Source organism: Lotus japonicus, chromosome 3 (genome assembly GCF_012489685.1).
Source record: "Lotus japonicus ecotype B-129 chromosome 3, LjGifu_v1.2".
Lineage (NCBI taxonomy): Eukaryota > Viridiplantae > Streptophyta > Magnoliopsida > Fabales > Fabaceae > Lotus > Lotus japonicus.
In genome coordinates, this window is record NC_080043.1 from 11,575,714 (window position 1) to 11,592,341 (window position 16,628).

At 38.7% G+C, this 16,628-nt stretch overlaps 1 protein-coding gene across 1 annotated transcript; it reads right to left on the reverse strand.

Moving 5' to 3' along the window:
* Positions 1-623: 623 nt before the first annotated feature.
* LOC130748305 (WEB family protein At2g38370-like) lies at positions 624-3,596 on the reverse strand. Its single transcript, XM_057601486.1, has 2 exons — positions 3,296-3,596; positions 624-2,390 (listed from the first exon to the last, which is right to left on the reverse strand). Exons 1-2 carry the CDS (start codon positions 3,485-3,487, stop codon positions 906-908), a joined length of 1,677 nt encoding a protein of 558 aa, XP_057457469.1. The 5' UTR covers positions 3,488-3,596; the 3' UTR covers positions 624-905.
* Between the last annotated feature and the right edge of the window lie 13,032 nt (positions 3,597-16,628).

Here is a 16,628-nt window from a genome sequence, read left to right on the forward strand (position 1 = left end):
TCTAACGCAATCCAAATATGTTGATAGTGGGTCTTTGAATTTTGGATACTAATTAAGTGTAACGTGAACAAATTTTCATCTTTATTCATAAGAATGTAATCGAATGTGACTGAAAAATGCGTTCAACTGAAAGTGGACTGGAGCTTTCTGAGGCCACAAATGTGAAAGGGACTTGGAGGCCTTGTTGACATTCGATCGAACACAATGAACGCTCCAAGAAGAAACTTGTTGAGTATGACTCATAGGTAATGTCAAGTGGACAAGTTGTATTTGACCCAACTGTTTGTTGGGGGTGCGACTAGGGTGTGGGGGTGCAGGGGCAGTTAGGGACATTATTGTAATTTGAATAATCTCCCTATATAAGCTTGTAAGTTGTAACACTATAACCCAAGAGTATTCTGAATCTTAATCAATAAATGAAACTATAGTTGCTCTATAGTGACAGACGTAGACAATTTAACCGAACTGTACACCAAAGTCTTGTGTGACTAATTCAATAATGCAGTGAAAACAAAACAGACAATACATCATTTAAATTCTATTTTATTAAAGATTTTATCTTTTTCCTTGGTGGATATCGCCCCATTTTCACTCTAAGTAGTTCCGTCTCTAATGACAATATATTGTAGAAAGAGTAAAATAAACATATGAAATTCATAAATTACAAGAGTTAAATTCATATAAATAATCTCTACAAGTATAGCATAGCATGCACAGACAAACCACTACTTAGTATACAAGCAAGGACCATAAATAAAATAAGGTAAAACAACAAACAAGAATCTAAACAAACGGGCTCAATAAGAGAAAGATATCATATCTGAAGAGATAGAAGAAGCAATTAGAGTCTCATTCTTGTCAGCATTAGATGCAAGAGCAAAATGATCATCAAGGAAGCCCAGCCATCACCTCAAGTTCAATGTTGGTTGCTTCTTCTTTTGTTGTTTTGTCAGAAGAATGGAGAATCGACCAAATCCAAACTTCTTCCTCTTTGCACAGAACTGCTTCTGACCATTCTCTTTCTCAGCTTGCCTCTCATAGTATGGATCATTGATTTGCTTGCCAAGCATCTGAGCCAATGACACCTTCCGCTTCACCGAGCTTCTTCCTCTAAGCATCATCCCAGTTTCAAACTCTCCTGGCACCATCAGCTTCCTGCTCAATATTTGCCCGATCGACAGCGTTGGCTGCAGAACTGTCCTGCCTTCATCATTAACCAGATTCATCTCACTCACATCAAGTGATCTCGAATCTCTTCGCCGGTGAGAAGGGTGAGAATTTTTGAACTTCATAGAATAATGTATCGAAGAACGCCTCCTGTGACTGTCGGAACGCCAGTTCCTTAGAGCCTCCTCCACCGCAAACTTTCCTCTATTTGCAGCCTCTACTTTTTCCAAAGCTTCTTCAAGGGCCTTCTTGCTGAATTTAACTTCTTCTGCAGCTTCCTCTACCCTTTTCAAAATGTCAAGTTTTGATAAATTTGCCTCATCAACTTGAAGCATAGCATCAAAGACTCTCTTCTTAGAGCATTCCTCGGCTTCGTGGGCTTTGTAGGTCAGAGCAGTGTACTCTTCAAAGGAAAGAGTAACCCCATCACAATCTCTCTCATGATGAGATAAAATTTTGATTTCTTCAAGAGCTGAAGCTTCTGCAGCTCTAGCAGCTTCCTTCATTTTCCTGGCAGCAACTAATCTGATTTCAGCAGTTCTTATCATAGCTTTGGTGTGTTCAATCTCAGACATTGCTCTCAGAACTTCTGATTTTGCAGCTTCTCCCATTTTCTTGAAATGCTCTGCCTCGGAACTCAATCGCTGGAGCTCTCTTGCAATATCTGAAGGATCATCATCTAGATCAACTTTGATCTCAGCATCTTTGGCCACTTGCAGTTTCTGTCTGGTCTGGTTTAGCTCTTCCTCTAGAGAAGTCATTTTTGAACAATTCTGAGTTAACCTCTCGCGAGTTTTCCCAAGTGAGATCCTTTCCTTCTCTAGCTTGTTGTTGAGTGATTCGACAGAAGCTCGAACCTCAGCAATATCATTTGTAGTTCTGTTCAGATTCAATTTTGCCTTCTTCAATTCCATTAAGATTAAGCCCGGAGCCGTTGAAGGGTTGGGAATACAACCTTCATTCGAAGGCTGAAGAACATGACTCACATGGTTTTCCTTTTCATGTACATTCTCATTCTCCTTATTATCACATAAAGTCATCTTACTGTTCAAATTCGCTTCGGATTCTTGTAGCTTTGATTTCAGATTTTCCACAAGCTTTTTGGTACTTTCCAGCTCTTTCAAGACATCAAGAGTTTCCCTTTCTTTCAGGATCAGTTCTTTCTCCAGTGCACCAGCTTGCTCCTCCAGTTTTCCAGTGTCAAGCTCTTCCTTGTGAAGCCGCTAAAAAGAAAGAGAGAAAATTTCACAATCTATCACCACAACACAAATGCCTAACAAGTGTAATTCAAAATGCACATTCTCACACAAGAAGAGGCATTATCTATCTAGCAACTACTCTCCCAAACTTCATTCCAGTTGATCATAAATAGAGAATTGCTAGAAAATAAATACTTGGCAATAATGTAGCATATAAGACAATGGTTATTTTTTCTCTTGAGAATCTTCCAAAAAGAAATACCCATACAACTCAGAAAAAAACCACAAATAAGGTTTTTTTTTTTTTGAACATAACCACAAATAATGTAATCATGCAGAAGAAGTCAAAACAAAACAAAATAATCATAACCATAATAAATAACAGATGAGATTTTTGTTTGGTAACAAATATGGTAGAACGGAGAGAAAACATCTCCAGACTACGAGACGGGGCGCCAATAACATGCCCGGGACAAGCAAATGCCAATTCCTAGACAGGAGCGCTAGAGGATCTCAATAGGAGGGTTGTCCACCAATAGAGAGGATTCGAATCCTCAACTATGGGTAAGTGAGAGTTAAAATTGGAACATGTGGCCAATTGTGCCAACTTGGCACAAATATGAGATTTTGAAGATACAAAATCATGTAATTCAGACATTCTGATAACATCACAATTTACATTCTTTTATTACTGTAGCTTTACAGATCCAAGCCTCCCTCCCCAGAAATCCCTCAGCACAAACAACACAAACAGATCCTTAAACCATAATCCACTAGCCATACATGCATCACGAAACAAATTACAAAAACTAATTATATATAATAATTAAATAATCAAAATCAAAACTTTGGAGTGAAGTGTAACACAACACTACTAAATTAAATTAACTAACAAAACATGATAATAATTCATAAAAAGAAAGGTTTACCTCCTGAGAAGCAATGAGGCTACTATGATTATGAGTGGTACTGAGAACAGGCTTCCAGTAACCTAGACCGCCGAATCGAGTCACCGCCTCTTTCACCGACTCAAATGGCGCCGAAGTATCAATCTCCACTCTCACAATGTCCGAACCCGGTTCAACCCGGTTCGCCGCCGCACGAGTAGCTTCTTCTTCCATCGGATGAGTAGAGAAGAGAAGAAGAAAACGACAAAGAGAGAAAAAGTTGATGTTTGTTTGAAGAAATTGGGAGCTAAATAAGCACTGAAAGAAAGTCACAAACGGTCTTGTCTCATCTTGTCTACGCGTGTCGTGTGCTGAGACCGGACTCATTGCCTTGATTCTCGAGACGAAGTGGGTCCTGGGTCCAGCATGTCTCGGGTGCACTTTTTGCAAAGGTTTGTGTCAACGGTAACAAACACCAAAAGTCTAGAAGATTACATAGAGTACTCAGATTACATATAATCATTTATAATAATTAGAAACAAAAAGTAAAATATAGTTCGTAAAGGTACACGCATTTTTTTGGTGTGATACCTACATTAGATGTTCTAGTAGATTAACAACATGTAGTAGTTGAAATTATAATTCACGAAGTTATAATTTCAGTACAGTATTGCTTTTGTTCGTTGGGCAACTCAATTATCCTCTAACGACCTTAATTAGCGTCCACCGTAACCTTGAAGCGATTGCTGCGAAATTCGACCAAGCATTAAACCTGAGCGACATGGTTTCGATTACAGAGATGTCTAACACGATTGAATTAATGTCATTAATCTCGAGGTACATTATTGAAAAAATACAATTGCTGATTCATGTGATACATGGGTCTTTTTACTTTATCAACTCATTATGGGTATCATACTTGACCTAACTTAAGGTACCACATCAAACACCAAAAATATTTATTAGAAGAGATATGTAATTGCTTCTCGAACAAGTTAGTGAATATGTTAAAAGACAATAAAGAAAGAAAGTAATTTAAGCTATTTAGTATTTAAACAACAATATACAACGTATTATCACCACTTGAATAATTAATGTGTTCATGCGATATGATAATTGATAATAACTCCTACGCCTTTCTTGTTATCTCCATTAACTCTTTTCCCACAATTTACTTCAAATATTTGATCATACACCGATATAACTTGTTCTATCGTTTAAATTAATATAATCTTATGTTTCTTAAAATATTGAATAATGATAGATAGTATAAACATAATGATGATGTTAGTGGGTGATTAAGATGGTGGTGATGCATGGTAGTAGTGGCGGTGACGACGGAGATGGTAGCAGTTACGACGATAGTAGTGGCGGTGATAGAGGGTAGAGGTTCTGGCGATGACTGTAGAGATAATAGTGATGATGCTGAGTAGTGGCGGCAATGGAGGGAGGTGGTTGTGGCGGTGGTGGTGGGGGTGGCGGTGATGGTGCGTCGTGGTAGTAGGTAGGGCGATGATGGCGATCGTGGTAGAGGGAGGTGAAGACGGTGTTGGTGGTAGTGGTGGGGAGTATTATGGTGGTCGCAGTGTTGTGGGGCGGCGGTGGTATTGGAAGGTGATGGAGATGATGGTGGTTGTGGCGACAATGACGACGACGACGGTAGCAGTGGTGACAACAACGTAATGGCAGTAGTGGAGTGTGGTGGCGGTGGTGGTGGCGGTGGAGGCAGTGGTGGTGGCGACGATGGAGAGTAGTGGTGACAGTGGTGTTGGAGGGTGGTGATGGAGAGTGATAGTGGTGGGTTAGGGTGATTAAATATTTACAAGTAGTTTATACATCACACTCTTATCATGCTTTATCCATTATCTATATGGTGGATTAAATAATCTATCATTTTAATGTATAATAGTAGATTGATGAATAAACATATACAATACAATGTTAACACCAAATAATAAATAAGTCCATAATGTACTATATAATATGTTGATTTTATTTACATTAACACCAAAAAAAAGGATAAGTCATTTCGCTATCTATAACGGGTTGAGTCAAGAATATAAGCATTTAAGCATTTTGTCTTTAATATATTTTCTTATTTGTAGTTAAGTGGAAGGATAATATAAAACATGAAGTGGCTCAAGAAGATTGTACCCAATATGTTAGCATAGAGTTTGATATTAAAAATAATTCTGATCGGATTAGGCCAATCAAATTACCTAGGGATCGATTGAGGAGGAAGTGGTGGAACCTTGGTTGGGGAAGGCTTTGCTTGGCGGGCGCGACGAGGATGGGCTGGGGGTCCAAGCATAGTTCATGAGCTCGAGAGAGGTCCTTACGAAGGCACTCTGATGCCTAATTTAGTGGTTGGGCCACCCAAGAAAATATCCAAGTTATGAAGAATAGATAGCGTACATGACTCCTCTTGTGAGAGAGCCTTATATACCCGTTCGTAGGGTATGAGTAGCTCAGGGGTGTCATGAGTGCCTAAAATATGGGTGCACATGGAGTGTTGGATCCTTCTTAGCCACCAGCTATCCTCGCAGTGACCTAACAACCAAGGGTCTCTTATTAGTGAGAACTAGATCTTGAGCCTCACACCTACTCCCTAAAAATAGGTCATAGAGTCAGTGATGGGATGAGTGAGGTGATGAAGATCTCAATAAAAGCAAATTAGATAAAAAGATTATGATTTCTCAATAATATGTTTGCTTAAAAGAAGGCTTTTAATAGGATTAATGATTATGAAAGAAAATTTTCTCGTAAAGATATCAGAACCGGGGTGTTTAGGACACATCACCATTGATCGAGCATCAAGTGGAAAATATGTTGTTACATCTTTTGCAAAAGAACATAATCAGGAGCATGCAACCTCTAATAGTAAGCAGAAATTGCCCTCACAAAACAGTTTTTGTCTCCCAAGTTTTTAAAGTTGAAATGACAACTCGATATGCTATACGCCAAAAATTAGTTTTTAAGTTTAAGTCAACAACCTGGAGGAGAGTTGCACTGCTAAAGATATCAACAATAATTTCAATGTTCTGAGAGGTTGGGGAAATGGAAGAAGATGAAACATTCTATTTCGTTACTTCAAATCAAATTAAACAAAGAACTAATCTTTCTTCTATGAAATTCAACTTGATGTTGATAGTCAAATAGCCTCATATGACCTATTAGTCATGATAACCTAATAATAATGATGTCTATATATTAGGTATTAATGACATAGTAACTCTATGTATTAGATAGTGAAGCTTGCTGCCGCACACTTTTGAGTTTAAAGACCTTTCATATGGCCTATTAGTCTATCTGTAAAAAGTTGTAACTGATTCTTTAGCAAAATTATCCGAAAATTTAGTGGTTTGTGTTCTTACATGAACATGTAGGTCCTTCCTTTAGGATTTATGGTAGTTATTGTTGAGCATAAGAGAGAACCTGCTTTATTCAATAAGAGCCTAGCCTTTTATAGTGGAGCTTGACTCTTGACTTAAATATTACATTTGAGCCTCATCTATAGTGTATTGTGGTAGGAAATAACACAGCTGAAGAAGTAAAATAAACCATGAGCGCAATCAGCAACACAAGAATATAACGTGGAAACTCCAAAACCGGAGAAAAAACCACGGCCGTTGTTAAAACCGACAGCTAGAGAATAAACACTATGTGAAAATAGTTACAACACATAGACTTCACTCTCAACCACCCCATGACCCCAGTACACCCACACTCTCCAAAGTGAATATTTGAACTACATCTCACAATGCTCTTAAACAAGAGCATAAGAGAAAAAAAAAAACACAAATATAAACTTAAAGTGTTTTCACGTGCTACTGCTTGGTGTTTTTGGTTTGTTGAAACAAAGAGTTTGAGATCCCTATATATAGTCTTGGACTCTCCCACCCCTCAGTAATCTAAGCGATGTGAGACTTCTCCAAGATGCATAACTTGATCTTTGTTCTCCTTCATTAGCAATGTAGGACTTACATTGCAATCAACCCTAACAATCTCCACCTTGATTGTAATGGTCTTCAGTTTTCATTGTCTACACCGACAATCATTGTCTTCACCGACAAACATAATTCTCATCGTCTATATACCGACAAATTAAATTATCATACTCCACCATAAAGAGTACACTACACTTAAAACTAAACCATCCCAAGAATTTTCTTCACTTTGAACTAAACCATTCCAAGAATTTCCACCTGCCGAAACCTTGCTGAAAATTTATGGTTCAACTTCTATGTTGGCTTTCTCCAGAAGTTCATCAGCCATCGACATAATCACGTACCTTGCATCAACGCCAACCAATGCCTGCACGCTATCACCACACACCTTGCATTTATATCAACCAATGCCTGTGTGCCACCTGGACAAGTTCATGCCCAGAACGCCTTGTGTAATCATGATTGCATCAACTCCTCCATCACAGCTGCAGACCGATTGTAAATCGTGCAACTGGTTGGTTCTCAGCCATAACCTCCCAAAACAGCACTTCACAATGTCACACTTCTTCAACACCTTCGCAATACCACACAAAGTGATATCCATTGAACCGGAAGCTCTAATACCACTGTTAGGAAATAACACAGCTGAAGAAGTAAAATAAACCAGGAGCGCAATCAACAACACAAGAATATAACGTGGAAACTCCAAAACAGACCACCCTGAAATGACTTGTAAAGTGTCCGAACAGCCCACCAAAGCGCCAAGAGAACCACGTAAGCACGATGACATCAAAGTCAACCGTGTACGCGAAAAGTCCACTTAAAAGATTCCCCACTTACTTGCAGAGAAATCAACGTGCACATCATACTTATAAATATAGGTTTTGTCATTCATTTACGTAACATGTTATTAATTCTTAACATTTATGTGTTCTTCGTAGACTATGAAGTCTCTCTTTACTTCTCACTGACTTGAGTGTTAGAGTGTCTTTCGCTCAAGGCAAACGTCTCAGTCATCTCAGGCCAACACCGAGCACGGGGAAGAGGTACACTCCAAATTCTGGAAAGAACAATTGGTGTCATGTGTCTGACTATTGTACTTTTATTCTCAAAATTTTATATTTACAAAAAAAAAATTAGTGTAAAATTATGGAATTAAAATAATCACTTATATATATACGTTAATGGGAAAGATATTATATCTACACATTTAATTTTTAATCTACGAAGTTTCTTAGGCATAACCTTTCGAGCACAAAAGAAACTTAACGAATAAACAACCGCCAATGGAGTTAGCAAAAGTTTAGTGGAGTTAAAGAACCACCAACAGCTATTACCACATGCATAATTCAATATAGATTTAGAAAAAAACAAATTGCCAGTGAGCAGCTTAATCTTTTTTTCTAAAGAAAAAGATTTATTGATAAAGGAACACTCATGAGAACAAATCTCTCATGAGAAAAAGAAAGCACTATAGCCGAATTATTACAAACAACACCCCCTCTAAAAAAGTCTTACTAAAGAGCATGCCTCATTAAAATCTTACTAGGAAAAACCCAATGGGAAAAACCTAGTGAAGAAGAGTACATACTTTTAAGCATGCCACTAACTAATAAGAAGTCGCTAACTCAACAATGGAAAATAACCACCTTGGCCTCATAACACAGCAACATAAAACACCAGTACACTTGCAAACTTAAGTGCAGCAAAACACTTGATAGCTTAATCTTAACGAGGTAAAACCAAACTTTGGACATAAGTGTTGACATTCAGCCAAAGTTTGTTGTCGGGGTGTTGAACATGTTTCACGCTATTCTCTCTTAGGTTATACTTGATAGCTTTGAAACCATGTATAAGCATCAGGATGTCACCATCTTCACATAAGCATATTTTTGGTAGACTAAATGCATACCTTTCACATCGAAGATGTGCATAACTGACACTCATCTATCGAGTCCAAGACTCTCGAACTCCAAACTCTCTCATTTGCCACACAATAAAATGGGTTTCCTCATGGTTATAATAAAGACACAGACAATCCCCCAAAACTCCAAAGCCTGTGCTAGTATAAGGCACGCCACCAGTATCCGGCAATGACAAAAATCTATATGTCTCCTCACGCATGTCAAATGAAAGAATCGCCATTTGGATAATATCGTCGCACTCATCGTCCTCACTATCCCCAATGTGTTCATACAAATTGTTGGGATCTTCTAATAACCAATTAACACAGCCACCCACGAATTTCCCAACTCTCGACATTAGCGAAAGTGGTCTGCCGGGATCACTCGAAATATTTCTCCAGTGACTATCACCCATGCAATAAACCATTGTCTTTGTTATCATCTTTCCACGACTAGGATAATCTGAAAGCACCACCACCTTGCAATGAGGAAATATAAAATTAAACCAAAAGGATCATGTGTATGTGTTGAATAATGAAAATTATGTCGTGTTTGAATTTGTATTCATGCTCATATTACATTGACTTAACTGTACGCTAAATTCTTCTCTACTTTTTATGATCAAAATACTCCGCATTCATGGTAATAACAAGTGGGGATGACTTGACCAAAATAAACATTATTTTCATATTAAAGACTAGCTTAAGTTGTAAAATTCTCCTAAATACAAAGAATAATATATGATAATATGAGTGAATGAAAACAGTTTTATGGTTTTAAATTTTTGGTCAACAACTTGAAGGTTTGCTATCCTAAGTTTTTCACAATATTAAAGATTAACCACTAAAAGTAATCGCAATCTAAAATTTTGATGGTATGTATTTATCTTTTAAAAAAACTTATATTCTCAAAGATATCAATCCCCAAAAGGATTGGATATTGAAATTTTAACTCACCTTGTAAGTGTCACGTGAATCATCATAGCCAAACCCAAACCTCCTGCTGTTGCCGATACTAAAGGATGGTGATTTCTTGGACCTTAATTGTGTGGCTGGGTTCCAAATTCGGACCCAAAACTTGTCTGTTGTTCCTTTGTTATGATTGTCTGCATTTTAGCTAATGTTTTGGTCTGTGACAAGATGTCGGACACGATGTCTTAACATCTTGACTATGACATGTGTCCCAGCCAACTGCTGTGTGCTTGGATGATTAATTGTGAAGCTTTGGATTGATTTCGTGGTAATCAAGTTAGGGTTGTTGAAAAAAAGCTTCAGTGTGCTGCTCAAGGAATATATCAAGTGTGATCAAATATGTTTCTGTTTCAGAAGATTTGATATGGTTTTAAGTTGTGAAAGTTCCAATCTATTTTCAAATCTTATTTGATAAGATTTGGTTCTGTTTTAAAAAGATTGACTTTCTGTTTTGTTGTGGACTCCTTTGTTCGTTCAAGCCCATCAAAGACAAGACCTGAAGAACTGCTATTTATGAAGACCTAAACCTAGTTGCTAGGTGTGCCTTTTTGTGGAGAAATTAGGGTTTCATATTCGTGAGTTCACACTGTGTTTCTGTTGTTCTCTCAGCAGCTTTATGTTCTTGTATTAGCTGAGAGTTGTTGTGTTTGTAGTTTGATCATGAGATCTATCTTTCAATCTCTTGTGTAAGGGATCGGTCACTGTGGCAGTGATCATTAGGAGTTAGAGGAAGTTTCCTCGTAGCTTAGAGGGAAGGGCTAAGCTAGATTCACTAGTTGTAATAGTGGTAGACATTGAAGAGGCTCTATACTAAGGGGGAGTAACTTAGGTATAGGAGAGACTTTCATGTATGACCTGAGAGCTATTACTAAGATAGTGAATTGACTCCTGGATTGGTATCCTCCAGATGTAGGTGATGTTACACCGAACTGGGTTAACAATTCTCTGTGTTTTTTAGTGATTTATTGTTGCTACTGTGCTGTTTCCACTGTATTAAACGTTGTGGCTTAATTTCTGTACTGTTGTGCAATTGTCGAACCGATTGTCCCAACATCGCGTTCGACATCTGTCCTGTGTGCGAGAACCAGAATTTCAATTGGCATCAGAGCAGGCACCCTATTCTGTTTGGGTGAGTTCCAGGGAATATGTATTCTGGTTTCATGGACAACATTAAAGAAGGAGGATCACTCCTTAGGCCACCTTTATTGGATGGTACCAACTATGATTATTGGAAGGCTCGTATGGTTGCTTTTCTTAAATCTATGGACAGCAAAACATGGAAAGCAATTGTGAAAGGTTGGAAACATCCAGTTGTAGTATCTAAAGAAGGAACATCAACAGAAGAATTGAAGCCCGAAGAAGAGTGGACGAAAGAAGAAGATGTAGAAGACTCCAAAGCCTTGAATGTTATTTTCAATGGAGTGGACAGGAATATGTTTAGGCTAATCAATACATGCACTGTGGCTAAGGATGCCTGGGAGATTCTCAAGACAACTCATGAAGGAACATCAAGAGTTCGAATGTCAAGACTTCAGTTGCTCACAACCCAGTTTGAAAATCTTAAAATGAAGGAATATGAATCCATCTCTGACTTTCATATACGCTTGCGTGATCTAGCCAACACATCCTTTGCGTTAGGAGAAAAAATGTCTGAAGAAAAGTTGGCAAGAAAAATCCTCAGGTCTCTACCTAAGAAGTTTGATATGAAAGTTACTGCCATTGAAGAAGCTCAAGACGTCAGCAACATCAAGGTTGATGAACTCATTGGGTCTTTACAAACATTTGAGATGTCTCTCAATGACAAATCTGATAAGAAGAAGAAAAATATAGCATTTGTGTCCAACACTGAAGAAGATGAAGTTCAAAGAGGGGGAGATTGTAAGATCAAGTTTTGATCTAGTAGTACAACTCTATGTTTTGATGATTACAAGTTAACCTTTTGATATGAACAATTGTGGTACTCTAACGTGTTTTTCTGAGTGTGCTATTTACAGGCTCTGACCTCAACTCAATCTCACACAAATCAGAAGCACTGTGTATAAAGGGTAACCCAAGCAACGCTTTCGCATTCACCATGTTCAGTATGAACAGTGGAAAAGCTTTAGAAGTTCTGAAGCTATACAAACTCTGATGTGGACTCAGTCGCTAGAAGCTCTGAAGATCCAGAAGTTCTGATAACCAAGAAACACTGAAGGTTCAGATGTTCTGATGGTGTAGAAGACTCTGAAGATCCAGAAGCTGAATAGTGGAAACTCTGAAGTCCAGAAGCAAGAAACTCTGAAGGCCATGTTCTTCCCTCTGAGTTCAGAATCAGAAGATACAATGGTCAGAGGATCTGTGCTTTCCCTCTGACTCTGATCAACCGGCTTCACAAGTTCCAATATGAAGTATTTCCTTGATCAGAAGTCTCCTAGGTTAAAAGGTCAAGTCGCTATCCAAGTACAAAAGCAAGTGTACCTTCCTGACGACCTACCTAACGTTCTCAGCCACAGCAGAAGCTGGATTTTCCAGAACTGCCCTCCAACGGTAGCATTTCCCATGCAACGCTCAACCCTAATCCTTGGAGTATATATAGAGGCTGAAGATTGAAAGAAGCGGCGAGTAAGAAAGAAATACACACGCGCAAGACATATTCAAAATATTCTAAGCTTTCTTTCATCTGAAATTCATTGAGTTTACAATTAGCTTTTTAGAAGCAAATCTCTTGTAAACAATTCTTTGATAAACAGTTTGTTTAGTTCCTTTAGGAGATCAAGGTTGATCGGATCCTAGAGAAGACTAAGAGAGTGAATCTTAGTGTGAGCTAAGTCAGTGTAATTGTTAGTCACTTGTAGGTTTCAAGTGCAGTTGTAACTCTTACCTGATTAGTGGATTGCCTTCATTCTAAGAAGGAAGAAATCACCTTAACGGGTGGACTGGAGTAGCTTGAGTGATTTATCAAGTGAACCAGGATAAAATCCTTGTGTGCTTTTCTATCTCTTATCTTTAGCACTTAAGTTCTCTAAAGATTTGTCAAAATCTTTAAGGTGGAAGTTTTGTTCTGAAAACGTTATTCAAACCCCCCCCTTTCTACCGTTTTTCATACCTTCAATTGGTATCAGAGCGCAAGTTCTGATTACCACACCTAACAGTGTTCAGTGATCCGGGCCGGTGTGAAAAACAATGGCTGCCACCACCAGTGAAACTCAAAGAGATGGTTACAACGCAAAGCCTCCTATGTTCGATGGTCAAAGGTTCGAATATTGGAAAGATAGACTGGAAAGTTTCTTTCTGGGTTTCGATGCAGATCTCTGGGATATTATTGTGGATGGCTATGAGCGTCCAGTTGATGCAGATGGCAAGAAGATCCCAAGGTCAGAGATGACTGCAGATCAAAAGAAGCTGTACTCACAACATCACAAAGCAAGAGCAATTCTTCTAAGTGCTATTTCCTATGAGGAGTACCAGAAGATTACAGATCGTGAGTTTGCTAAAGGCATTTTTGAATCTCTGAAGATGTCTCATGAAGGAAACAAGAAAGTCAAAGAATCAAAGGCATTGTCTTTGATCCAAAAGTATGAATCCTTCATCATGGAGCCAAATGAGTCCATTGAAGAAATGTTCTCCAGATTTCAATTGCTTGTAGCTGGCATACGACCTCTCAACAAGAGCTACACAACAAAAGATCATGTCATAAGGGTCATCAGGTGTCTTCCTGAAAGTTGGATGCCTTTGGTGACTTCAATAGAGCTCACGAGAGACGTTGAGAATATGAGTTTAGAAGAACTCATCAGCATTTTGAAATGCCATGAGCTGAAACGCTCAGAGATGCAAGATCTGAGGAAAAAGTCCATAGCCTTGAAATCCAAATCTGAAAAGGCTAAGGTTGAGAAGTCAAAGGCTCTTCAAGCTGAAGAAGAAGAATCTGAAGAAGCATCAGAAGATTCTGATGACGATGAGCTGACTCTGATCTCCAAGAGACTCAACCGCATCTGGAAGCACAGGCAGAGCAAGTTCAAAGGCTCTGGAAAGGCAAAAGGAAAGTATGAGTCCTCAGGCCAGAAGAAGTCTTCAATCAAGGAAGTCACATGTTTTGAGTGCAAAGAATCTGGGCACTACAAAAGTGATTGTCCAAAGTTGAAGAAAGACAAGAAGCCAAAGAAGCACTTCAAGACGAAGAAGAGTCTGATGGTGACATTTGATGAATCAGAGTCAGAGGATGTTGACTCTGATGGTGAAGTCCAAGGACTCATGGCAATTGTCAAAGACAAGGAAGCAGAGTCAAAGGAAGCTGTTGACTCTGACTCAGAATCAAAAGGAGATCCTAACTCAGACGATGAAAATGAGGTATTTGCTTCTTTCTCTACCTCTGAACTGAAACATGCTTTGTCTGATATCATGGATAAGTATAACTCTTTATTGTCTAAGCATAAAAAGTTGAAAAAGAACTTATCTGCTGTCTCCAAGACTCCTTCTGAACATGAGAAAATTATTTCTGATTTGAAAAATGAAAATCATGCTTTGGTAAATTCTAACTCTGTGCTTAAGAACCAGATTGCTAAGTTAGAAGAAATTGTTGCCTGTGATGCCTCTGATTGTAGAAATGAATCTAAGTATGAAAAGTCTTTTCAAAGATTCCTAGCTAAAAGCGTGGATAGAAGCTTAATGGCTTCAATGATCTATGGCGTAAGTAGAAATGGAATGCATGGCATTGGCTATTCTAAACCAATTAGAAATGAGCCTTCTGTGTCTAAAGCTAAATCCTTGTATGAATGCTTTGTTCCCTCTGGTACCATATTGCCTGATCCTGTACCTGCTAAAATTGCTAAAAACCCTCTTAAAAAGGGATCTTTCTCTATGACTAAATATCATGCAAATATTCCTTTAAAATATTATGTTGAGACACCCAAGGTGATCAGAACCTCTGGGGTAACTAACAAAAGAGGACCCAGAAAGTGGGTACCTAAGGACAAGATTATCTATGTTGCAGATATCCTTGATAGCTCCACTGAAACACCAATCATGGTATCTGGACAGTGGATGCTCGCGTCACATGACGGGAGAAAAGCGTATGTTCCGAGAGCTGAAACTTAAGCCTGGAGGCGAAGTTGGCTTCGGAGGAAATGAAAAGGGTAAAATTGTTGGTACTGGTACTATTTGTGTAGATAGTAGTCCATGCATTGATAATGTTTTATTGGTAGACGGCTTAACACATAACTTATTGTCTATAAGTCAATTAGCTGACAAGGGTTATGATGTTATATTCAATCAAAAGTCCTGCCGGGCTGTAAGTCAGATCGATGGCTCTGTTCTGTTTAACAGCAAGAGGAAGAACAACATTTATAAGATCAGATTATCTGAGTTGGAGGCTCAGAATGTGAAGTGCCTTCTGTCTGTTGATGAAGAGCAGTGGGTATGGCATAGACGGTTAGGGCATGCCAGTATGAGAAAGATTTCTCAGCTGAGCAAGCTAAATCTTGTCAGGGGCTTACCCAATCTGAAGTTCGCTTCAGACGCTCTTTCTGAAGCATGTCAGAAAGGCAAATTCACAAAAGTCCCTTTCAAGGCAAAGAATGTTGTCTCAACCTCAAGGCCGTTAGAACTTCTGCATATCGACCTGTTTGGACCAGTGAAAACTGAGTCTATAGGTGGCAAGAGATATGGGATGGTTATCGTTGATGACTATAGCCGCTGGACATGGGTAAAGTTTCTAACCCGCAAGGATGAGTCTCATGCTGTGTTCTCTACCTTCATTGCTCAAGTGCAAAACGAGAAGGCTTGTAGGATTGTGCGTGTCAGAAGTGACCATGGTGGAGAGTTTGAGAATGACAAGTTTGAGAGTCTGTTTGATTCCTATGGAATTGCACATGATTTCTCTTGTCCCAGAACTCCTCAACAAAATGGTGTTGTTGAGAGGAAGAACAGAACTCTTCAGGAGATGGCTAGAACCATGCTCCAAGAAACTGGCATGGCTAAGCACTTTTGGGCAGAGGCAGTAAATACAGCATGTTACATTCAGAACAGAATCTCTGTGAGACCAATTCTGAATAAGACTCCTTATGAATTGTGGAAGAACATAAAACCCAACATTTCTTATTTTCATCCTTTTGGCTGTGTTTGTTATGTTCTCAATACTAAGGATAGATTGCATAAATTTGATGCTAAGTCTTCTAAGTGTCTATTACTTGGTTATTCTGATAGATCTAAAGGTTTTAGATTTTATAATACTGATGCTAAGACTATTGAAGAATCTATTCATGTTAGATTTGATGATAAGCTTGACTCTGACCAGTCAAAGCTAGTTGAAAAGTCTGCAGATTTAAGCATTAATGTTTCTGACAAAGGCAAAGCTCCAGAGGAAGTTGAGCCAGAGGAAGATGAACCAGAGGAAGAAGCTGGTCCCTCTAACTCACAAACTCTGAAGAAGAGCAGAATCACTGCAGCTCACCCTAAGGAATTGATTCTGGGCAACAAAGATGAACCAGTCAGAACCAGATCTGCCTTCAGACCCTCTGAAGAGACCTTGCTGAGTCTGAAAGGATTGGTGTCCTTAATTGAACCCAAGTCCATAGAT

Coding starts and splice junctions, on each gene's coding strand:
- LOC130748305 (XM_057601486.1), bottom strand. CDS start 3,487: ATGGAAGAAGAAGCTACTCGTGCGGCGGCGAACCGGGTTGAACCGGGT. Junction 2,391..3,295: donor GCCTCATTGCTTCTCAGGAG/GTAAACCTTTCT, acceptor CTTTCTTTTTAG/CGGCTTCACAAGGAAGAGCT.